This window comes from Myodes glareolus, chromosome 1 (assembly GCF_982192425.1).
Source record: "Myodes glareolus chromosome 1, mMyoGla1.1, whole genome shotgun sequence".
NCBI lineage: Eukaryota > Metazoa > Chordata > Mammalia > Rodentia > Cricetidae > Myodes > Myodes glareolus.
This window is the reverse complement of record NC_142026.1, coordinates 77,132,169-77,149,225: the sequence shown is the minus strand read 5'-3', so window position 1 is coordinate 77,149,225 and position 17,057 is coordinate 77,132,169. Positions and strand designations below refer to the sequence as shown.

The following is a 17,057-nucleotide window of genomic DNA, read 5'->3' as shown; positions in this document are numbered from 1 at the left end:
CTGAACAGCCTACATGATAGAAATGAGAGATCCACTGAATCTCTTGTTTAAAAATTTCTATTATACTACATTGAAATTTTAAATGAAATAGATGAATTTCCAGGTGAATATAACACACTAAATTTCAACAACATGAAATAAAAATGTAGACAGAACATCAGTAGCAATGTGACTGAAGCAGATATGAAACGCCACCCTTAATACAACTCCATAACCAGATTGACAGGATTATAACAGAATTTCAGAGAAAAATTAACATCAAAGTTACTAAAAATACTTCTTGACATTCAGTTGGTGGTGGCATATACCTTTAATCTCAGTACTTGAGAGTTCAAAGCCAGCCTGGTATTTGCAGTTCCAGGACAGTCAGTGAAATGTTGTCACAAATAAAATAGATTAAAAAGAATCTTGACACACAAAAAAAGATTTCCCCTGACTCTTAGTATTACTTAATATTAACCAAATTATAAGCAGACCTCTGTGGCATTCTCCATTAATTCCAGCATAATGGAGGCAGATATAGGTGGATCTCAGTAAATTTGAGGCCATCATTGTGTATAAAGGGACTTCTGGGAGAGTCAGTGCTGTTACACAGAGACACCTAGTCCTGAAAAAATAAAAAATTAACCCCAACAAATATTGATACAAGCAAAAAAAATTTACTAACTGATATGGTCATTTTAAAAAAATTCTGAACAGGGCAAGATGGGTCGCAACTTAATCCTAGCATACCCGAGGCAGAGGCAGGAAAATTTCTGAGATTCTGAAGCCAGCCTGATCTACAAAGGGAGTTCAAGGAAAGCAAGAGTTACAAAGAGAAAACTCAACTGGAAAAACAAAAGTAATTTTTCTCTATTATTAACTATTTCTCATTCACATACATATATATGTTTGCATATGCACCTAAGTATGTGTGTGTGTGTGTTTGCATATGCCTCAAATACTATTTACTTTCACTTCCTACACATCTTAGTCTACAATTCCAACAAATGTCTCTGTTGTGTTCATCTCTATTGATTTTGCTTGGGATCCCCTGAAATTAAGCAGGCCCATCTGTGATACTGTGGATTTGGAGCTATGTGTCGGAGCATACTGAGCCCAGCAGAGGGCTACAGCTAAAGGCAATGCTTCTTCCACAATCCATTCAGGGACAACATTTGAGTGGTAGATGGTGGGGCCCTGTGAGCCTTTCCCTTTCCTAGACTGATTGTGGTCTAGTGTGAGGTCAACGCAGGTAAGTACAGTTGCTGTAGGTTTCTGATTACAACAACTGTATGGAGTCTAGAGAATGTTGTGTCTTAGCTCTTCCTCCTCTTTCCCTTCTCATTCCCTGTCCTCCTCATTTTTCTCAGTGTTCCCAGAGCCATACATGGGAGGGTGTGACTGATGTTTTTAGGCCAGGAACCACAAACCTTAATTATTTTCTGCATCTGGCACAGCAGGAATTTCTGCATTCACCACCGCCTTAAAAAAAATCTTTTATCTCAAAGCATCCTTAACATGCATCACAGAAGACAAACTTGTTTGAGTAAGTAAAATGACAAGACCACCATCTAGTGGTGAGTACAGCGCGGGAGGAACTCACCGGTGGGCTCTTAGGAATAGGCTCACCACGAACATAAGACACCTATCTCTTTTCGAAATCCAAGTTCCTGAAATGAGTCTCCCAAAATCAAAATGTCAGAATTTGGTCTGGGTTTGTTATGTTTGTGTTGGCGATGGGAAGCTGGCATCTTAATTTAGCGTGTTATCGTTTGGTTAAGTATGTAACCCGGGAGTCTGGTAGTCCGAGGTTAGGCGGCCTGTCTTTTATTTGTAGGGTTCAGAACTCACTGTGGGGTCAGACACCGGGATGCAGCGTCTCCTAGATCACTTCTGGTCTAGGCTGGCAGCAAGCATGTGGGGAGGCTGTGCAGAGGAGGTCCAGGGCAGCCTGACAGCTGGAGTTGTGTGGAAGGCGACCTGAGGCGGAGTGAGAGGGGCGGGTCTCAGTGGGACCCAGACTCTCTACTTACTGGAAAAGCATTTGGGAGGGTGTGTTGGACTTGAGTGTTGGAGAACAATGGAGATGGAGAAGTGGGAGGAATTAGAGTAGTGACGTAAACGGAAGCTGGGAAACAGTCTAAGAGGACCCGGAAGTGGACCGAGGCGTCAAAGTCGGAAGTGTCGAGTGTCCTTTCAGTGTCGTTACCAGGGGGCCTGCACTTTGTGGAACCGCGTGGTGCATACCTGAATGCGGAGGACGCAGCGGGTGTCACAGAGACGCGAAAACTCCCCGGAGCCGCAGTCGCCGCGGGGCGGCCTGGGAAAGTCAGCAGCGCAGTGGGGGAACCGAAGCCCAGCGGCCCTGGAACCTCCCAGGTCAGAGGAACTGCGGGACTGGGACCCAGGAGGGAAGGGATCAGGGGTGCGAGCTGTTTCTCTGCTGTTCATAAGGAAGCCGGCTCTGAAATTCTGCTGTGGATGTCTTCCCTTGTCGATAAATTTTACATAATAAGACTGGGCCGGTCCTGATTCTTTTTTATTGATCTTTATTCCCAAAATATTACTTTAAAAGTAATGTAGTAGAGTGTTGATATTTGCAAACACGGTTCTCTTTGCTAAGGTGGAAAAGGCCAGGCTTTTAAAATTTGTATTTATCCCGGCTAACTTCCATGTTAAACCACTTCCCTATTCAACAGAATGGCATAGAATTAGGGACTTTGATTCCTGGAGCGCTTTTATATATTCGTCAAGGAAAGAACGCCTGCGAATGTAATTGAATCGGAAAGTATAGTTTTTTGCAATTTCCATAGTTATGACTGTAAACATATAACAGAAAACTTTTTATCCACCATTATTTTTTCATCTGAGATGTAAGGACTCTAATGTAAATACAGCTTTCTGAAAAATGTTTTTGACATGCTTGGAGGCACACACCTTTAGTCCCACCACCGGGGAGGCAGAGACAGGCAAAGACAGCCAGAGACCACAGTTAGTTGGAGGCCAGCATGGTTTCCATATTGAGTTCCAGGACAGTCAGAGCTTCATAGTGAGACCCTATGTCCAAAAAAAGAAAGAAAGAAAAAAAAAGATAATGTGCAACTTAGAACGTGATTTATGGTATTAAGTCACCATATTTTAACAGTTAGAAAAGGCATTAAAAGCCACATGGTGGTGGTGGCAATGCCTTTAATTCCAGCATCTGGGAAACAGAGACAGGTGGATCTTGGTGTTTCTTGCCAGCCTGGTCTACAGAGCAAGGTTAAGGATAGCTGGGGCTGCACAGAGGAACCCTATGTTGGATGCATCTGAGAAAAAAAAAAATGAAAAGATATTATTGTTTAGGATAGTACTAAATGCATCTCCTAAATAATTATAATCACTCATCTATATCAGAAAAAAATGTCTACAATAGTCTTTTCTCTCCTCTCCTTATTCAAAGAAAAGCACTCTGTCCCTAGACAGATGACCAAACTACTGTTCTTCTGTTCTTTCTTCTTCTTCTTCTTCTTTTCTTTTTTCTGATTCTTATATTTGAAGTCTGAATTCATTGTCTGGCTCAAAACTGACAGTGAAGACCAGGTTAGACTGGAGGTCATAGTTCTACCCACCTTTGGCTCCTCATGACTGGCATTAAAGGTGTGCACCAACACAACCTTTCTAACTGTTGTATTTTATTTTGTGGTCTGCTGACACCAGTGGTGTGACTGGACTTCTCCCAGGAGGAGGGTAATACCTGGACCCTGCTCAAGGTCTTTGTACAGAGACTGGATGTTGCAGAGTTACAGCAATCTGATTTTTGTGGGTGAGAATAGTTTGCTTGTAATCTCTCTTATTCCTCCTTGACAAACTACTCAGCAAGTGTGTGTCCCTTTGAGAGGTGTGAGGCTTCCATCTTATTGGGTCCATGATAAATTGAGAACATCACTAGTTTATAAAAATCTCATACCAGTCATTCAGTTCCATTTCTGTCCCTGAGATTTGACTGATCCATGACTAGAAGTGGCATTCAAGTGACATTAACTGAAAATGCTTTCTAAATATTTTGAGTGTTCTGACCCTGCAGGACAACTGGGGAATCATTTATAGAATCCTTTATTTAGTTTTCTCTTTAACCACAGAGCAGTTCTGCATGAGAAATCTTTGTGCTTTCTGAAGAATCTTTCTCATGTGCAGGACTCATTGATCACTCAGACCTGCTCACCTGTGGAGCAGAACAAAGAGGCCTGAAAGGTGAAGAAGAAGGAGAGAGTAGCTAAGGATCCAGGTATGGTGCAGAGATTGATGAAGGGATGGAAAGGGGCTCAAGATAATGTGTAAGTGGGACATACAATCAGTTTGCCTCATTCTGTTTCACTAGAAAAAATTCCAGAGACTGAGAAAGATCTCAGAATTGCCCTACTGTGTAGGCAGAGACTGCTCATTAGTTTCTCAGGTGCCCAGACCCAAATATAATCACACAGAAACTATATTAATTACAACACTGATTGGCCAATTAGCTCGTGCATATTTCTAGCTAACTCTTAACATCTTATATTAATATTAACCCATTTCTATTAATCTATGTATCTCCATGAGGGTCTCTAGCATCTGTCTCCTTTGGCAGCTAAATGGCATCTCTCTGACTCCTTCTTTTCTCCTCTATGTCTGCTTGAAATTCCTGCCTTGCTCTATTCTGCCGTGCCATAGGTCAAAGGAGCTTCTTTATTAATCAGTGGTAACAAAACACATTCACATCATACAGAGGGAAATCCCACATCACCTCCCCTTTTCTCTAAATAAAAAGGAAGGTTTTAACTTTAACATAGTAAAATTACATATAACAAAATAGTTATCAGCAAGAATTATAGTTATAATATTTAGTCCATTTATATTTGTCAAATTAAGGAAAATACTCTATTTTCTATCCTATCTTTCTGAGTCTAAAGTTTTATATCTAATCTATCTTTTATAATTATAACTATCTTTCCTAAACTTCGTCAAAGACTCCAGAAGAATTTAATATTACCTAAGTAAATAGGAAGTGCATTGTAAGCAACTTCCAAAACACTAGAATTGACAGAGAATTAACTGCCTGGACAGTTACCCAAAGTTCTTCTGTATGTTGCAGCATCCATCTTCAGCCTACAAAATGGTGCCCAATATGGGCATGAGAATACTTTCTTCAGAGGAATTGACTCTGCCTGTGAGTGGTTATAGGTTCTTCTCTAAGATCTATTACTCCACTAACCCTGCTAAGACTGGCTAGGCATCATTTCCCTCTTCTTGGAAGTGTCTTAAGTTCAACTAGTAAGCTGTTGCTTACTACCTAGATATGTGTACCACTCTTGCATCCTTAGGTCTATTGTGCAGTGCAGATCTTTGTTGTGGTTCCTAAGTATTGTAGCTGGATAGGACTGTCAGTTGACTCCCTCCTTTGAAAGTGTGCATGTTGACTTCCGATACCATGAAAGATAGTCCTCAGGCAGGAAGCCACAAATTCTGATCCATCTTGAGTCCTCTGGGTTCTGAGACTGAAGTGCATGGCTTCTTTCACTCACCTTCTACTTCTGGGAAGCAACCATAAACAAGTGCAGTAACCTATAATGTTTTGGGAGTCTCTTGGACAGATCTGACCAACAATTTCAAAATAGACTTCTCATGACTGATGTTGGTGGTTTGTTAGAAAATCTATGATACTTATGAGAACATTATTAGCTCAGATGGGAAATTTTCCTTTACATTCTAAATGTATATGCTTACACAGATTTACATGTAGTCATATTTGGTGGATGAATAATAAATAATAATATGATTTTTCATGACTTTTTAAACATCCTTACTGTTATTTTACCCTACTTCTCTGTTTATATCTTTCCCATCTCCATAATTAAATCCCTCCCTGTTTTTCCATTGCTTTTTTACATCACTTGTTCCCTGTTATTCCCCTCTCTATTACTCACCCACATACCACAGCACTCTCTTTCTACATTGTTTGCTTGTTTGTTTTGAGGGTTTTTTTTTCAAGACAGGGCTTCTCCATATATCTTTGGCTGTGTTGGAACTCAGTTTGTAAATGAGGCTGGCCTCCAACTCACAGAGATCTGCCTGCCTATGCCTCCCAAGTGCTGGGATTAAAGGCATGAGCCACCACTCCTGACCTCCTTTTACTTTTCTTGTTACTACAGTCATTCCAGGTTGTATACTGACATCTGAAGATTTGGAGCTAGGAACTTCCTATGAAAGAGAACATGCAATGTCTGTCTTTCTGGGTCCAGGTTACCTCACTCAATATGATCTTTAAGAAGTCCATCTATTTCCCTGCAAAGCTCATGATTTCAATTTTCTGAACAGCTGAATAGTATTCCATAGTGTATATGTACCACATTTTCACTATCCATTTGTCAGATGAAAGACATTTAGCTTCTTCCATTTTGTAGCTATTGTGAGTAGAACAGCAATGAACGTGACTGAACACGTATCTGTGGAGTAGGATGTTGAGTCCTTAGAGCATATGCCAAGGAGTAGAAACAGCTGGGTCATGTGTTTGACTTGCTTAACTTGAGGAAATATTATTTAATTATAGATTCTCCATGATGATTTCCAGGGTGGCTAGATATTTTATTGCTAGTGTAACATGAGGGGCCGGCTTGTTGGGGTTTCTGTCCCACCCAGTATCCCACAGCTGGCAACTCCCAAAGAAAATCAACCATACAGAGATCTCTATAAGTTATAAAGCTGATCGGCCCATTAGGTCAGGCTTCTTGTTAACTCTTATAACTTATATTAACCCATTATTCTCATCTATGTTAACCATAATGGCTCCATACCTTTCTCAGCTGGGCATGTTACATGCTGCCTCTTCGGTGGTCTGCGCAGGAGTGGCAGAGGAACCTCCCTGCTTCCCAGAATTCTCCTGTTCTCATTGCATCACCTCTACTTCCTGTCTGGTTTTCCCGCCTATACTGTTTGCCTGGCCAATCAGCGTTTTATTAAAATATGATTGACAGAATACAGACAATTCTCCTGCATCATTTCCCTCTTTTTTTTTTTTTAAACAAAGGAAAATACCCATAGTTCATTTGTTGGGAATGTGGTTTTTATTCTTTATGTTTTTATTTTTGGTATTGTTGTTGGTTGGTTTAATAGTATTATTTCTCTGGTTTGTGAGAATTAGTGATTTGTTATTTTGCCCATGAATGATTACTTCCTAGGTCTCCTGTATTTATCTATTCTTCACATGAAATTTCTTATTTCCCATAGTCTCATGGATAAGTCCACTGATTCTCCTGTATACATTTTGCCTCTATTTATTGTCTGCAAAGCTTAGTGAAATCAAACATGTTAACTTGAAAATAACTTGAAATGCAGTTAATGTCTCCATCAATTATAAGATAACTTCCTGGATGCAACAATATTGTTTGTGGTGGTTTTCTCTTCAAGCTTCAAGTGTCGTTGCATGCTCTTGTGGGTTTGGAATCATTGTCTGAACACTTGGTCGTATTCTGTTGCTTGGGTCTTTTCAAGTAGTTTGTCACTCTTCTGTAACAATTTTCAGTATTAATTTTTGCACTTTCTTTTTGATCCCTTATATAAAAGGGCAGCAAGCCGTCTATTCCTTGTTCCTGAAAGAAAAACTCAACAGAAAGAAATGGCTGATTCTCCAGTATGCATGTCCCAGGTCAGTGATCCTATCCACTTTTTTAATAGAAATGTTATATATTCAGATATTCCAACTTTTTAATTTTTTGCTCCTGATAATTTTTAAATTTTATTATGAAAAATATTGAAAGAAACAACAACAAAATCACACACTGCAATTAGCCAGACCTAAAGAATAGGCAACTCGATGTACTTTTATATAGTTAGAGTAGTCATTGGGAACTGAAGCTCTGCAGCCTAACGTGGGATTTTATATTTTTGTTATTGAATATATTTTTATGAATTTATCTACCGTGAAAAAAAATCTGTGGCAGAATTAGAGCTAGAAAGGCAATTAGCTTTATATCCTTTTTTCATAACATGTGATCATTACCTGCACTCAGTCCTACCTCCACATAATATTGGCTAGATTCTTCATATGAGAAAAAATGTGGTTTCTTCTATCTGACGCTGTATGGCCTCATTTAATATTACACATTCGAAGTTCATCCATTTTCCTGCAAATTTTTATTACATGTTTCTCTTTAGCTAGATAATATTCCATTTTATATGAATACAATTTTCATTATCCATTTATCTGTTGATAATTAGGTAGCTTCTAATACTTTGCTGTGGTGAATGCAGAAGCAGTGAACATGGGTGTAAATATCTCTATATTGGGGTGTAGAGTTCCCCAGTTATGTTCCCAGGAGTGATGTTGCTGGGTCATATATTAGTTCTCTCTTCAAGGTTTTCAATAATGTACAAACTGATTTCCATAATGACTGTATTAATTTACATTCCCCCACATACACCAACAGTTTATGAGGCTTCCTTTCTCTCCTCATCCTTGCTAACATTTGTCAGAGTGGTTCATGACAGCCATTCTCTGCCTGGAGTGATGCCGTGTTTCAATGTACTTTTAGTTTGTATTTCCATGATGGCATTTTAGGGATCCTGAACACTTTGCAGTATTTATTGGCCTTTGAAATTTGTCTTTCAGTTCATTTGCCCAATTGTTTATTGACACTTACATTTCCTTGATATTTAATTTCTGTTATTGTTTCTAAATTATTTATATGAGCACCTATCCAAAGTGTCACAGATATTCTTACCTGCTCTGTGGGTGTCTGTATGCTCTGCTGATTGTTCCTTTTGATGTACAGAAACTCTTGCTTTTCATGTTGTCCCATCTATTGACACTTGGATCAGTTCCTGTGCTGTTGGTGTTCATTGTAATCAATAAGTCCTTGCCCATCCCATTTTTCTCATGGGTATTCCTTATGTTTTCTAGGTTTCTGTGTGTTTCTGGTTTTAAATAAGGGTTTTGATACATTTTGAATGGATTTTTATATAAAAGAGAGATCAGAATCTAATTTTATTCTCCTTCTCAATTCAGTTTTGCTAGTACCAGATGTTGAAAGGGCAATATTTTTTCTTGAAAATAAGTTTTTAGCCGGGCGGTGGTGACGCACACTTTTAATCCCAGCATTTGGGTGACAGAGGCAGATGGATCTCTGTGAGTTCGAGGTCAACCTGGTCTACAAGAGCTACTTCCAGGATAGGCTTCAAAGCTACAGAGAAACCCTGTCTTAAAAGAGAGAGAGAAAGAGAGAGAGAGAGAGAGAGAGAAAATAATTTTTTATTGATTCATTGTGAATTTCACACCATGCAACCCAATCCCTCTGTATCCACCTTTCACCCTTGTAACATCACCCACAAAGGAAAATTTAGAAAGAAATAAAAAATACAAAAAGTAAAAAAATTTTTAAAAAAAGCAATAATAACAGCCAGGCAGTGGTGGCACACTCAGGAGGCAGAGATAGATTACTCTCTGTGATTTCAAGTCTCTCCTGGTCAACAGAGCAAGTTCCAGAACTGACGCCAAAGCTACGGAGAAACCCTGTCTCGAAAAACAAAACAAAAAGCAATAGTAATGATAATAATAGCACAAAAACAAACAAACAGAAAAGAACACTTTGGTTTTCCATCTTTCCCACCTCTCCATCATCTCTTTATTTGTCTTGTGGCATTGGGAGCTGTGCTGTGGCACTTAGTAGACCCTTTTGTCCAAACAGCTTTACTTACAGTTGTTCATTCTGTATTGGATTGTTGGTCATATTTATTCTGGTACACCATCGGTACTGGACCTTCACCAAAACACTGTCCGACGTCATGGTGATCCTGAGTTTATGGTTTGTCAGGACCACCCCTTCACTCATTCCAGCAAAGCATAGAGGGTAGATGTTGGGTGTGCCAACTCAAAGCACTAGATGTGTGCCTGGGAGGTAGCTCTGTTCTCACTCCAGACTTCTGGTACCATCCCTCTCAGGTAATGGGTGGGGCCAGCTTCCCCAATTGTTTGGGGGGTCTCCACTATGAGTGGTGGAGCCATGTTCCTTAGGACTCTATTCCAGGGCCTGTGAAGAACAGGGCCAGTGAGGGGCATTGCTGGCTTAGCACAGCCCTTGAACTTCAACAGGCACGGTTTGCATGGGCCCCTGTAGTAACATATGTCATGGACATCTACACAGACCTCAACTACAGCAGGACCATGGACCCAGACATGGAAAAGGCCATATTTTTGTAATGTATCATTTTGCCTCCATTGTCAAAACTTTTTGCATAGCTTTATGGTATTCTTTCTGGGATCTCTATTATATTATGTTATTCTCCAATCTATTTGTATAACTAAACCTGACTGTCTCTATGACTACAGCTATACAATATAATTCCATAAATCTACACCTATAGTACTTTTCTCCATTCTATCCTTCCCATATAACTTACTTTTTCCCAAGGGCAAATATCTCACATAAACTTGGAACCTGTAATTTTGAAAATATTGCCACTTTAACACATGAACAAAACATATGTTGATGCCTGATTGCTGTAGAAGGTTAACTATATCTTTATTAGTTAGTGAGGACTCCTGTGACATGTAGGCTCTATTTGTGGGAGCTGTCTCACTTCCTTGAACATTGGGTATAAAGGGAACATACTGAAACACATGGGATAGTTGTCATGTGCAACTGTCATGTGCAACAGCTTAGCAATATGTGCAATCAAGAGATAAAGCTTGGTTTTTAATGCTAAATATACTTGGATTCTAATACTAAAAATTAAGTGCACTAGAAAGTACAAAAACATGACTTACACGTGTGACTTGGTTGTACCATAAAAATGACGTTCTTGGGTGTAGATTAAGATTGTAGTCTGCTTGCATTTCTCTTTGGTGTTTAATATCACCATGTGTTTGTTGGCAATTGCCATCTGCTTATCTCAGGAGAATAGCTGCTCACATCACTCACTTGGTTGGGATGCTCAATGGTAACTTCCCAAACTAGAAGTTTTTTTTTTTTTTTTTGTCATTTTGAGACACAGTTTTTTTGTGTAGCTCTGGCTGTTTCTAGAACTAGCACTGTAGACCAGGCTGGCCTCAAACTCACAGAGGTTTCCCTCTGCTGCCAAGTGCTGGGATTAAAGGCATGTACCTAGCTTGAGATCAGGATTTTTTATTTTTATTTTTATTTTTTGCTCCAAACAAGATCCCACTGTGCAGCCCTTTCTGGCTGGAACTCATTATGAAGCATTATGTGGAATTCATCAGGAATAATGTCTTAGGGCTTTGACTGACTGATGTGTATAATCTATCACATCTGGTGCAGAAAGAACCAGATTCTTCATGATTACTTTGACCTAATTGGTTTCTCTGAGAGCAATGGCTGTGTTCCCCCACCCTGAAGCTGCAATGTTTTAAAGTGGAGATTTCAGAAATGGGCTATGACCCTCGGGTTTGCTTTTCTATTTCTGAATCGTGGCTCAAACAGAATATACCACCACTTTCCATTTCCAGAGAAATAAAGGAAGAACCATGAACACTAATAACCTAAAATCTGTTAGACAATACAGCATAAGTAATAACAAGATCACATTGAGGACTACAAAATTCAGATACAGCAGCTCAGATTTTCTCGTGAGCCATTACATTTGCAGAACACTGAAAGGTGACAATAATTCTCATAGAATTTAATATTTTCATTAACTTACAGGAAATTGATGTCACTTCTGATTGCATACACAGTTACTACACTTACATGTACATGCTGAGCTGCAACTTAAATATTATTTGATATGTTTTTGGACTTCCCTCAATTTTTACAACACTTCTAGAGTGAAATACTCTTCAAATCCTCTGAAATTGTTAGTTGTCTAAGTTGACTGAGGTCTATTTCTTTTTCTTTCTTTCTTTCTTTCTTTTGTGTGTGTGTCTGTGTTTGTGTGTGTGTCTGTGTGTTTTTCAAGACAGGGCTTCTCTGTATGTTTTGAGACTGTCCTGGAACTCCCTTTGAAGACAGGCTGGCCTTGAATTCACAGAGATTCATCTGCTGCCACCTCCCAAGTGCTGGAATTAAAGATGTGTACCACCACAGTCCAGCTCCTCAGGCCAATTTCTTAAGAAAATTTTAGATTATATCAAATGTGGCTGATGTGGATTTTTCTGTCTACTGGCTAGTGGCTCAAATATTCTTATAAAAATAATCCCATAGACTACTCAACATTTTGATATTAAAATTGACGGTGGGCAGTGTTGTTACACTCTGTAATATGAAAAAAAAAACAAATTTTTTTACCTATAAAGTCAATCATAAATTCTGTCTTCCATACATACTCCTTTTCTCTGTCATAAGATGAAACTGGACCTAGAGTTTAAACATCCCAACTGAGCCTGTTAGAATATAGTCATGTAAGGCCCAAGTACAGAGAGAATTGATTCATGTCAGTATTTTTAGCATGGTCTACAGGTCCAGCATTTAAAACATATGTCTTCCTTACAAATTTTCCTTCTGAGATTTGTACACTTTGATCCTCTGCAATATAACACAGGATGCATAACAGATAGACAACCATGTCTAGATCTTGTGTGTCTTATTGCAAGTATATGCTTGTGAGACTACTATGTCATCCTGTTTTCACAGAATTAGAACATTCATTATAGAAAGTGACTCTATTAGAAGTCATCTTTCTGAGGAATTGTCTTCATGCATCTTCATCCCGAATTTCCTCAAGTTTCCTTAAGTCTAGGAAAGCACTCTGTCCAGGATCACATGGTCAAACTGTTCTTTTTTGTTTCAGGGTCTGTTGACTTTCAGGGATGTGACTGTGGACTTCCCTCAGGAGGAGTGGGAATGCCTGGACTCTGCTCAGAGGGCTTTGTACATTGATGTGATGTTAGAGAATTATAGCAACCTGGTCTCTGTGGGTGAGAACATTTTGCTTCTAGAATTCACAACTCGTCCTTTGTATGTACCCACTTTGTAGGTTATAAACTCTTTGTTAAACTCGTGGAAATAACAGGAGACCAGGGAGTGTTTGGTAGTAGGAACGAACTTTTTCATGCTATTTAACTTTTTCTTTCCATTTTCCATGTTAGCCGTGTCATGCACCACCCCTCAGTTGGTTCCACAATGCATTCAGAAACTTAGTGTGGTATAAAGTTTATACTCATATCTTAAAGTTCCATGTCCATAGTTATAGCTGACATGGTTTTACTTGTGAGAAAAAGGTGAGATATGCAAACTGAATGTTCTCCTTAAATACACTGACGATCGTGACAGGAAACAGCAATTGAAGGTCATTCTTGGATTCCTCTACTTTGTGTTTTCTTCATGTACTAAGCACAGTATTGTGTTAGACTTTTATAGTTTTTCTAAAAATTCTAGCATGAGTCATAGGCTGACTCACAGAACATGATTATTGTATGCAAGATCTAGTCACCCCTCTGGAGCAAATGAAATGGCCCTAGAATGTGGAGAGGAGAGAGTAGCCACAATTAGAATGGGCTAGTGAATGAGCAGGACAACAGTGATGACTTCCAGTGAAAGGGAAAGCAAGAGCTAAGAATGTTTTTACACTGTTCAATTCCTTTTAAAAGGATTCCTGGTCATTTAACTTAGTATAGTGTCCCAGGATGCAGCCCATCTGTTGTAATAACTGTTAAAAGGTATTGCACCTGAATTTTGGTGATAATACTAATACAAAATGCAATTTTATTTGACCATGCTGACATCAGATTGGAATAATTTTACAAAATTTTTAATCAAATGGGAGTCCATTAAGTAGGATTATTCTTTAATTGCCATCCTTGTATTCTTATCTCCATGTTACATCCTTCATTTTATTGCCAGTGGAAAATACACAGACACCTTTCTAGGAAATAATATCAGGAGTTAGTGTACAGAGTAGACCTGAGAATAATCCTGTGAGGAAATTTAAGAAACACAGCAGTGTGTGGGGCTCAGGCAGTAGAGGATAGAAATAAGCAATAGTTGCCCATGACAGCACTGCCTCAAACAATCTGAGCCTCTTATGTCTGTCAGAATACTGTTTTTGCATCCATTACTTTTGAAGAATAATGCTTTTATTTTTCTCAAGATATAAATAAACCCTGTCATGCTTTTAAATAAGACTTTATTCTTTAAAGGAATTGGATCTTTGGAACAGTACTCCTTATTGTCTGTCACTTAGTAAATGTATGTAAATACTCTGAACCTGGGATTGGATTAAACTCTTCTTCATCCATTTCTAAGAAGAAACATTTAAACATAGAGTCATATATTCTAAATATAATTAGTCAGTGAGCTCTATCTCAAAGCTAATCAATGATTTCTAAGTTCTTGATCCATCTTGTCCCATTAGACATTTTCTATAAGGATGGGATATCTATTATTAATTATATGCCATTGAAGCCTGTCTGACTGCTTTTGTGACAATACATAAAATTATAGTGAAAGAAAAATATTTAAGGAGTTGCTGGTTGACTTAAGAGAGAACTTAATCATTTATCAAATGTTTAATCTTGAAACAAGTCCTATAATCGGAACTGTACTCATTTTCAGAGAACTATTACATATGTGATCCTGCCCATCAACATGTGAAGACTGAAAAGGAGTCTTTTGAGTGTAATGACCTTGGCAAAGTGCTTCATGACCCCTCCACAAGTGCATTTTATAAAACAAGTGAAACCACAGAAAACTCCAATAACTGCACTTGCAATAACCCCAGGGATTCTTCTATTGACTCATCAAACCTAGATAGACATGAAAGCATCCACACTGGAGAAGAACCTTACAAATCTAAAGACTGTGAGAAATCTCAAAATTTGTGTTCCAGCATTACTCAAGATCAGAGACTCTACACTGCAAGCAAAGAACACAAGCAAGGAGAATACATTGACTATTTCAGCTCTACATGCAGTCTTTTGCAACAACCAATCTACATTGGAGAGACACCATACCAGTGTGAGAAATGTGGAAAATCCTTCAGAACCGCCTCACACCTCTCTGTACATCAGAGAATACATACTGGAAAGAAACCCTACAAGTGCAACAATTGTGACAAATCCTATAACCAGTGGGCAAATCTTAAAACACATCAAAGACTTCATACTGGGGAGAAACTTTGCAAATGCAAAGAATGTGGAAAGTCATTTCCTCAGTTCTCAGCACTTAAAAGCCATCAGAAAACGCATACAGGAGAGAAGCCTTATAAATGTATGGAATGTGACAAATCCTTTGCCCATTGTTCCAGTTTCAGGAGACATCAGAAAATCCATACTGATGAGGAACATTGCAGTTGTCAAGAATGTGGCAAGGTCTTTCATCAGCTATCACATCTTAAAAGCCATTACAGACTCCATAGTGGAGAGAAGCCTTACAAATGCAATGAGTGTGACAGATCCTTTCCCCACTATTCATCACTTAGATGGCATCAGAAAACTCATTCTCTAGAGACATTTTACAAATGCAAAGAATGTGGTAAGTCCTTTCTTGAAATATCACATCTTAACAGACATTACAGAATCCATACTGGTGAGAAGCCTTATAAATGTGAGGTATGTGACAAATCCTTTACTGTGAATTCAACTCTTAGAACACATCAGAAAATTCATACTGGAGAAAAATCTTACAAATGTATGGAATGTGACAAATCCTTTACCCGGGACTCACATCTTAGAAGACATCAGAGTGTTCATACTGGAGAGCGACCTTACAGTTGTAAAGAATGTGACAAATCTTTTACTACATGCACATATCTTAGAGAACATCAGAAAATTCATACTGGAGAAAAACCTTACAAATGTGGAGAATGTGACATGTCCTTTATCCAACGTTCAAATCTTAGAACACATCAGAGAGTACATACTGGAGAGAAACCTTACAGATGTAAGGAATGTGGCAAATATTTAACTACACGGTCAACTCTTAGAGAACATCAGAAAATTCATACTGGAGAGAAACTTTACAAATGTATGGAATGTGATAAATTCTTTACCCATAACTCACAGCTTAGAACACATCAGAGAGTTCATACTGGAGAGAGACCTTATAGTTGTAAGGAATGTGACAAATCTTTTACCACGTGCTCATATCTTAGAGCACATCAGAAAATTCATACCGGAGAGAATATCTACAAATGCAAAGACTGTGACATGTCCTTTCTCCAAAATTTTAGTCTTAAAATACATCAAAAAATTCATACTGGAGAGAAACGTTATAAATGCAAAGAATGTGACATATTTTTTAATCAGATTTCAGATCTTAGAACACATCAGAAGCTTCATGCTGGAGAGAGACCTTACAAATGTCTGGAATGTGACAAAACCTTTACCTACATGTCTAATCTTAGAACACATCAGATAGTTCACACTGGAGAGAGACATTACAGATGTAAGGAATGTAACAAATCTTTTACTGGTTGCTCATATCTTAGAGCACATCAGAAAATTCATACTGGGGAGAAACTTCACAAGTGCAAAGACTGTGGCATAACCTATACCCACCTTTCAAATCTTAGAAGACATCAGAGAATTCATACTGGAGAGGAAAATACTGTTGTAAATCATGTGACATAGCTTTTATATGGTATTGTTTACTTACAAATCTGAAGAATATACATTATAAAAACAAAGACAAGAAATTTGTGAAAGCCTTTAATGAAGTCTTAAATCTTATAAAATATCACAAATAAAATTCTGCAATAGTAACTGTCTGAGTTTTTGTTTGATTTGTTGTTTTGAGACAGGGTTTCTCTGTAGCTTTGGGGCCTGTCCTGGAACTCACTCCGTATACCGGGCTCTGCATCTGCCTCCCAAGTAATGGGATTAAAGACATGTGCCACCAACACCCAGATTTAAAAAAATGTGTAGCCTAAGCTGGCCTCAAACACATGATCCTCCTCCCTCCACACCCTTCAGCAAATCCTGCCAGCATCTACCATCAAGGCTATGAATTATTTTTAATGTCAGTGGTTGCTTTGCCTACAAGACTTTCTGTGTACTACATGTTCATCTGATGCCTATGGAGGCCAGAAGAGGGCATCAGATTCCCTGAAACTGAAGTTTCAGACAGTTGTGAGGAATTGTGTGTATTGAACACAATGCTCTGGACACAAAG

General features: G+C 38.6%; 1 protein-coding gene across 3 annotated transcripts; it reads left to right on the top strand.

The window, feature by feature from the left end:
* Positions 1 to 2,128: 2,128 nt before the first annotated feature.
* Positions 2,129 to 16,648, top strand: LOC125411828 (uncharacterized). 3 transcript variants are annotated; one of them, XM_048452230.2, is made up of 6 exons: positions 2,225 to 2,361; positions 3,682 to 3,787; positions 4,159 to 4,249; positions 7,561 to 7,642; positions 12,739 to 12,865; positions 14,502 to 16,648. In XM_048452230.2, the coding sequence occupies exons 4-6, from the start codon at positions 7,613 to 7,615 to the stop codon at positions 16,514 to 16,516; spliced, it is 2,172 nt and encodes a 723-aa protein (XP_048308187.1). In that variant the 5' UTR covers positions 2,225 to 2,361; positions 3,682 to 3,787; positions 4,159 to 4,249; positions 7,561 to 7,612; the 3' UTR covers positions 16,517 to 16,648. The 3 variants fall into 3 exon arrangements, with proteins under 3 accessions (XP_048308185.1, XP_048308188.1, XP_048308187.1); XM_048452231.3 differs by lacking the exon at positions 3,682 to 3,787 and having other exon boundaries at positions 2,204 to 2,361; XM_048452228.3 differs by lacking the exons at positions 3,682 to 3,787; positions 4,159 to 4,249 and having other exon boundaries at positions 2,129 to 2,361.
* Positions 16,649 to 17,057: the final 409 nt, after the last annotated feature.

Bases quoted from the DNA above. Each gene is read 5' to 3' on its own strand.
- LOC125411828 (XM_048452228.3), top strand. From the start codon at position 2,234: ATGCGGAGGACGCAGCGGGTGTCACAGAGACGCGAAAACTCCCCGGAG. The intron at 7,643-12,738 runs GTCAGTGATCCT...TTTTTGTTTCAG, and splicing joins CTCCAGTATGCATGTCCCAG to GGTCTGTTGACTTTCAGGGA. The intron at 12,866-14,501 runs GTGAGAACATTT...ACTCATTTTCAG, and splicing joins TAGCAACCTGGTCTCTGTGG to AGAACTATTACATATGTGAT.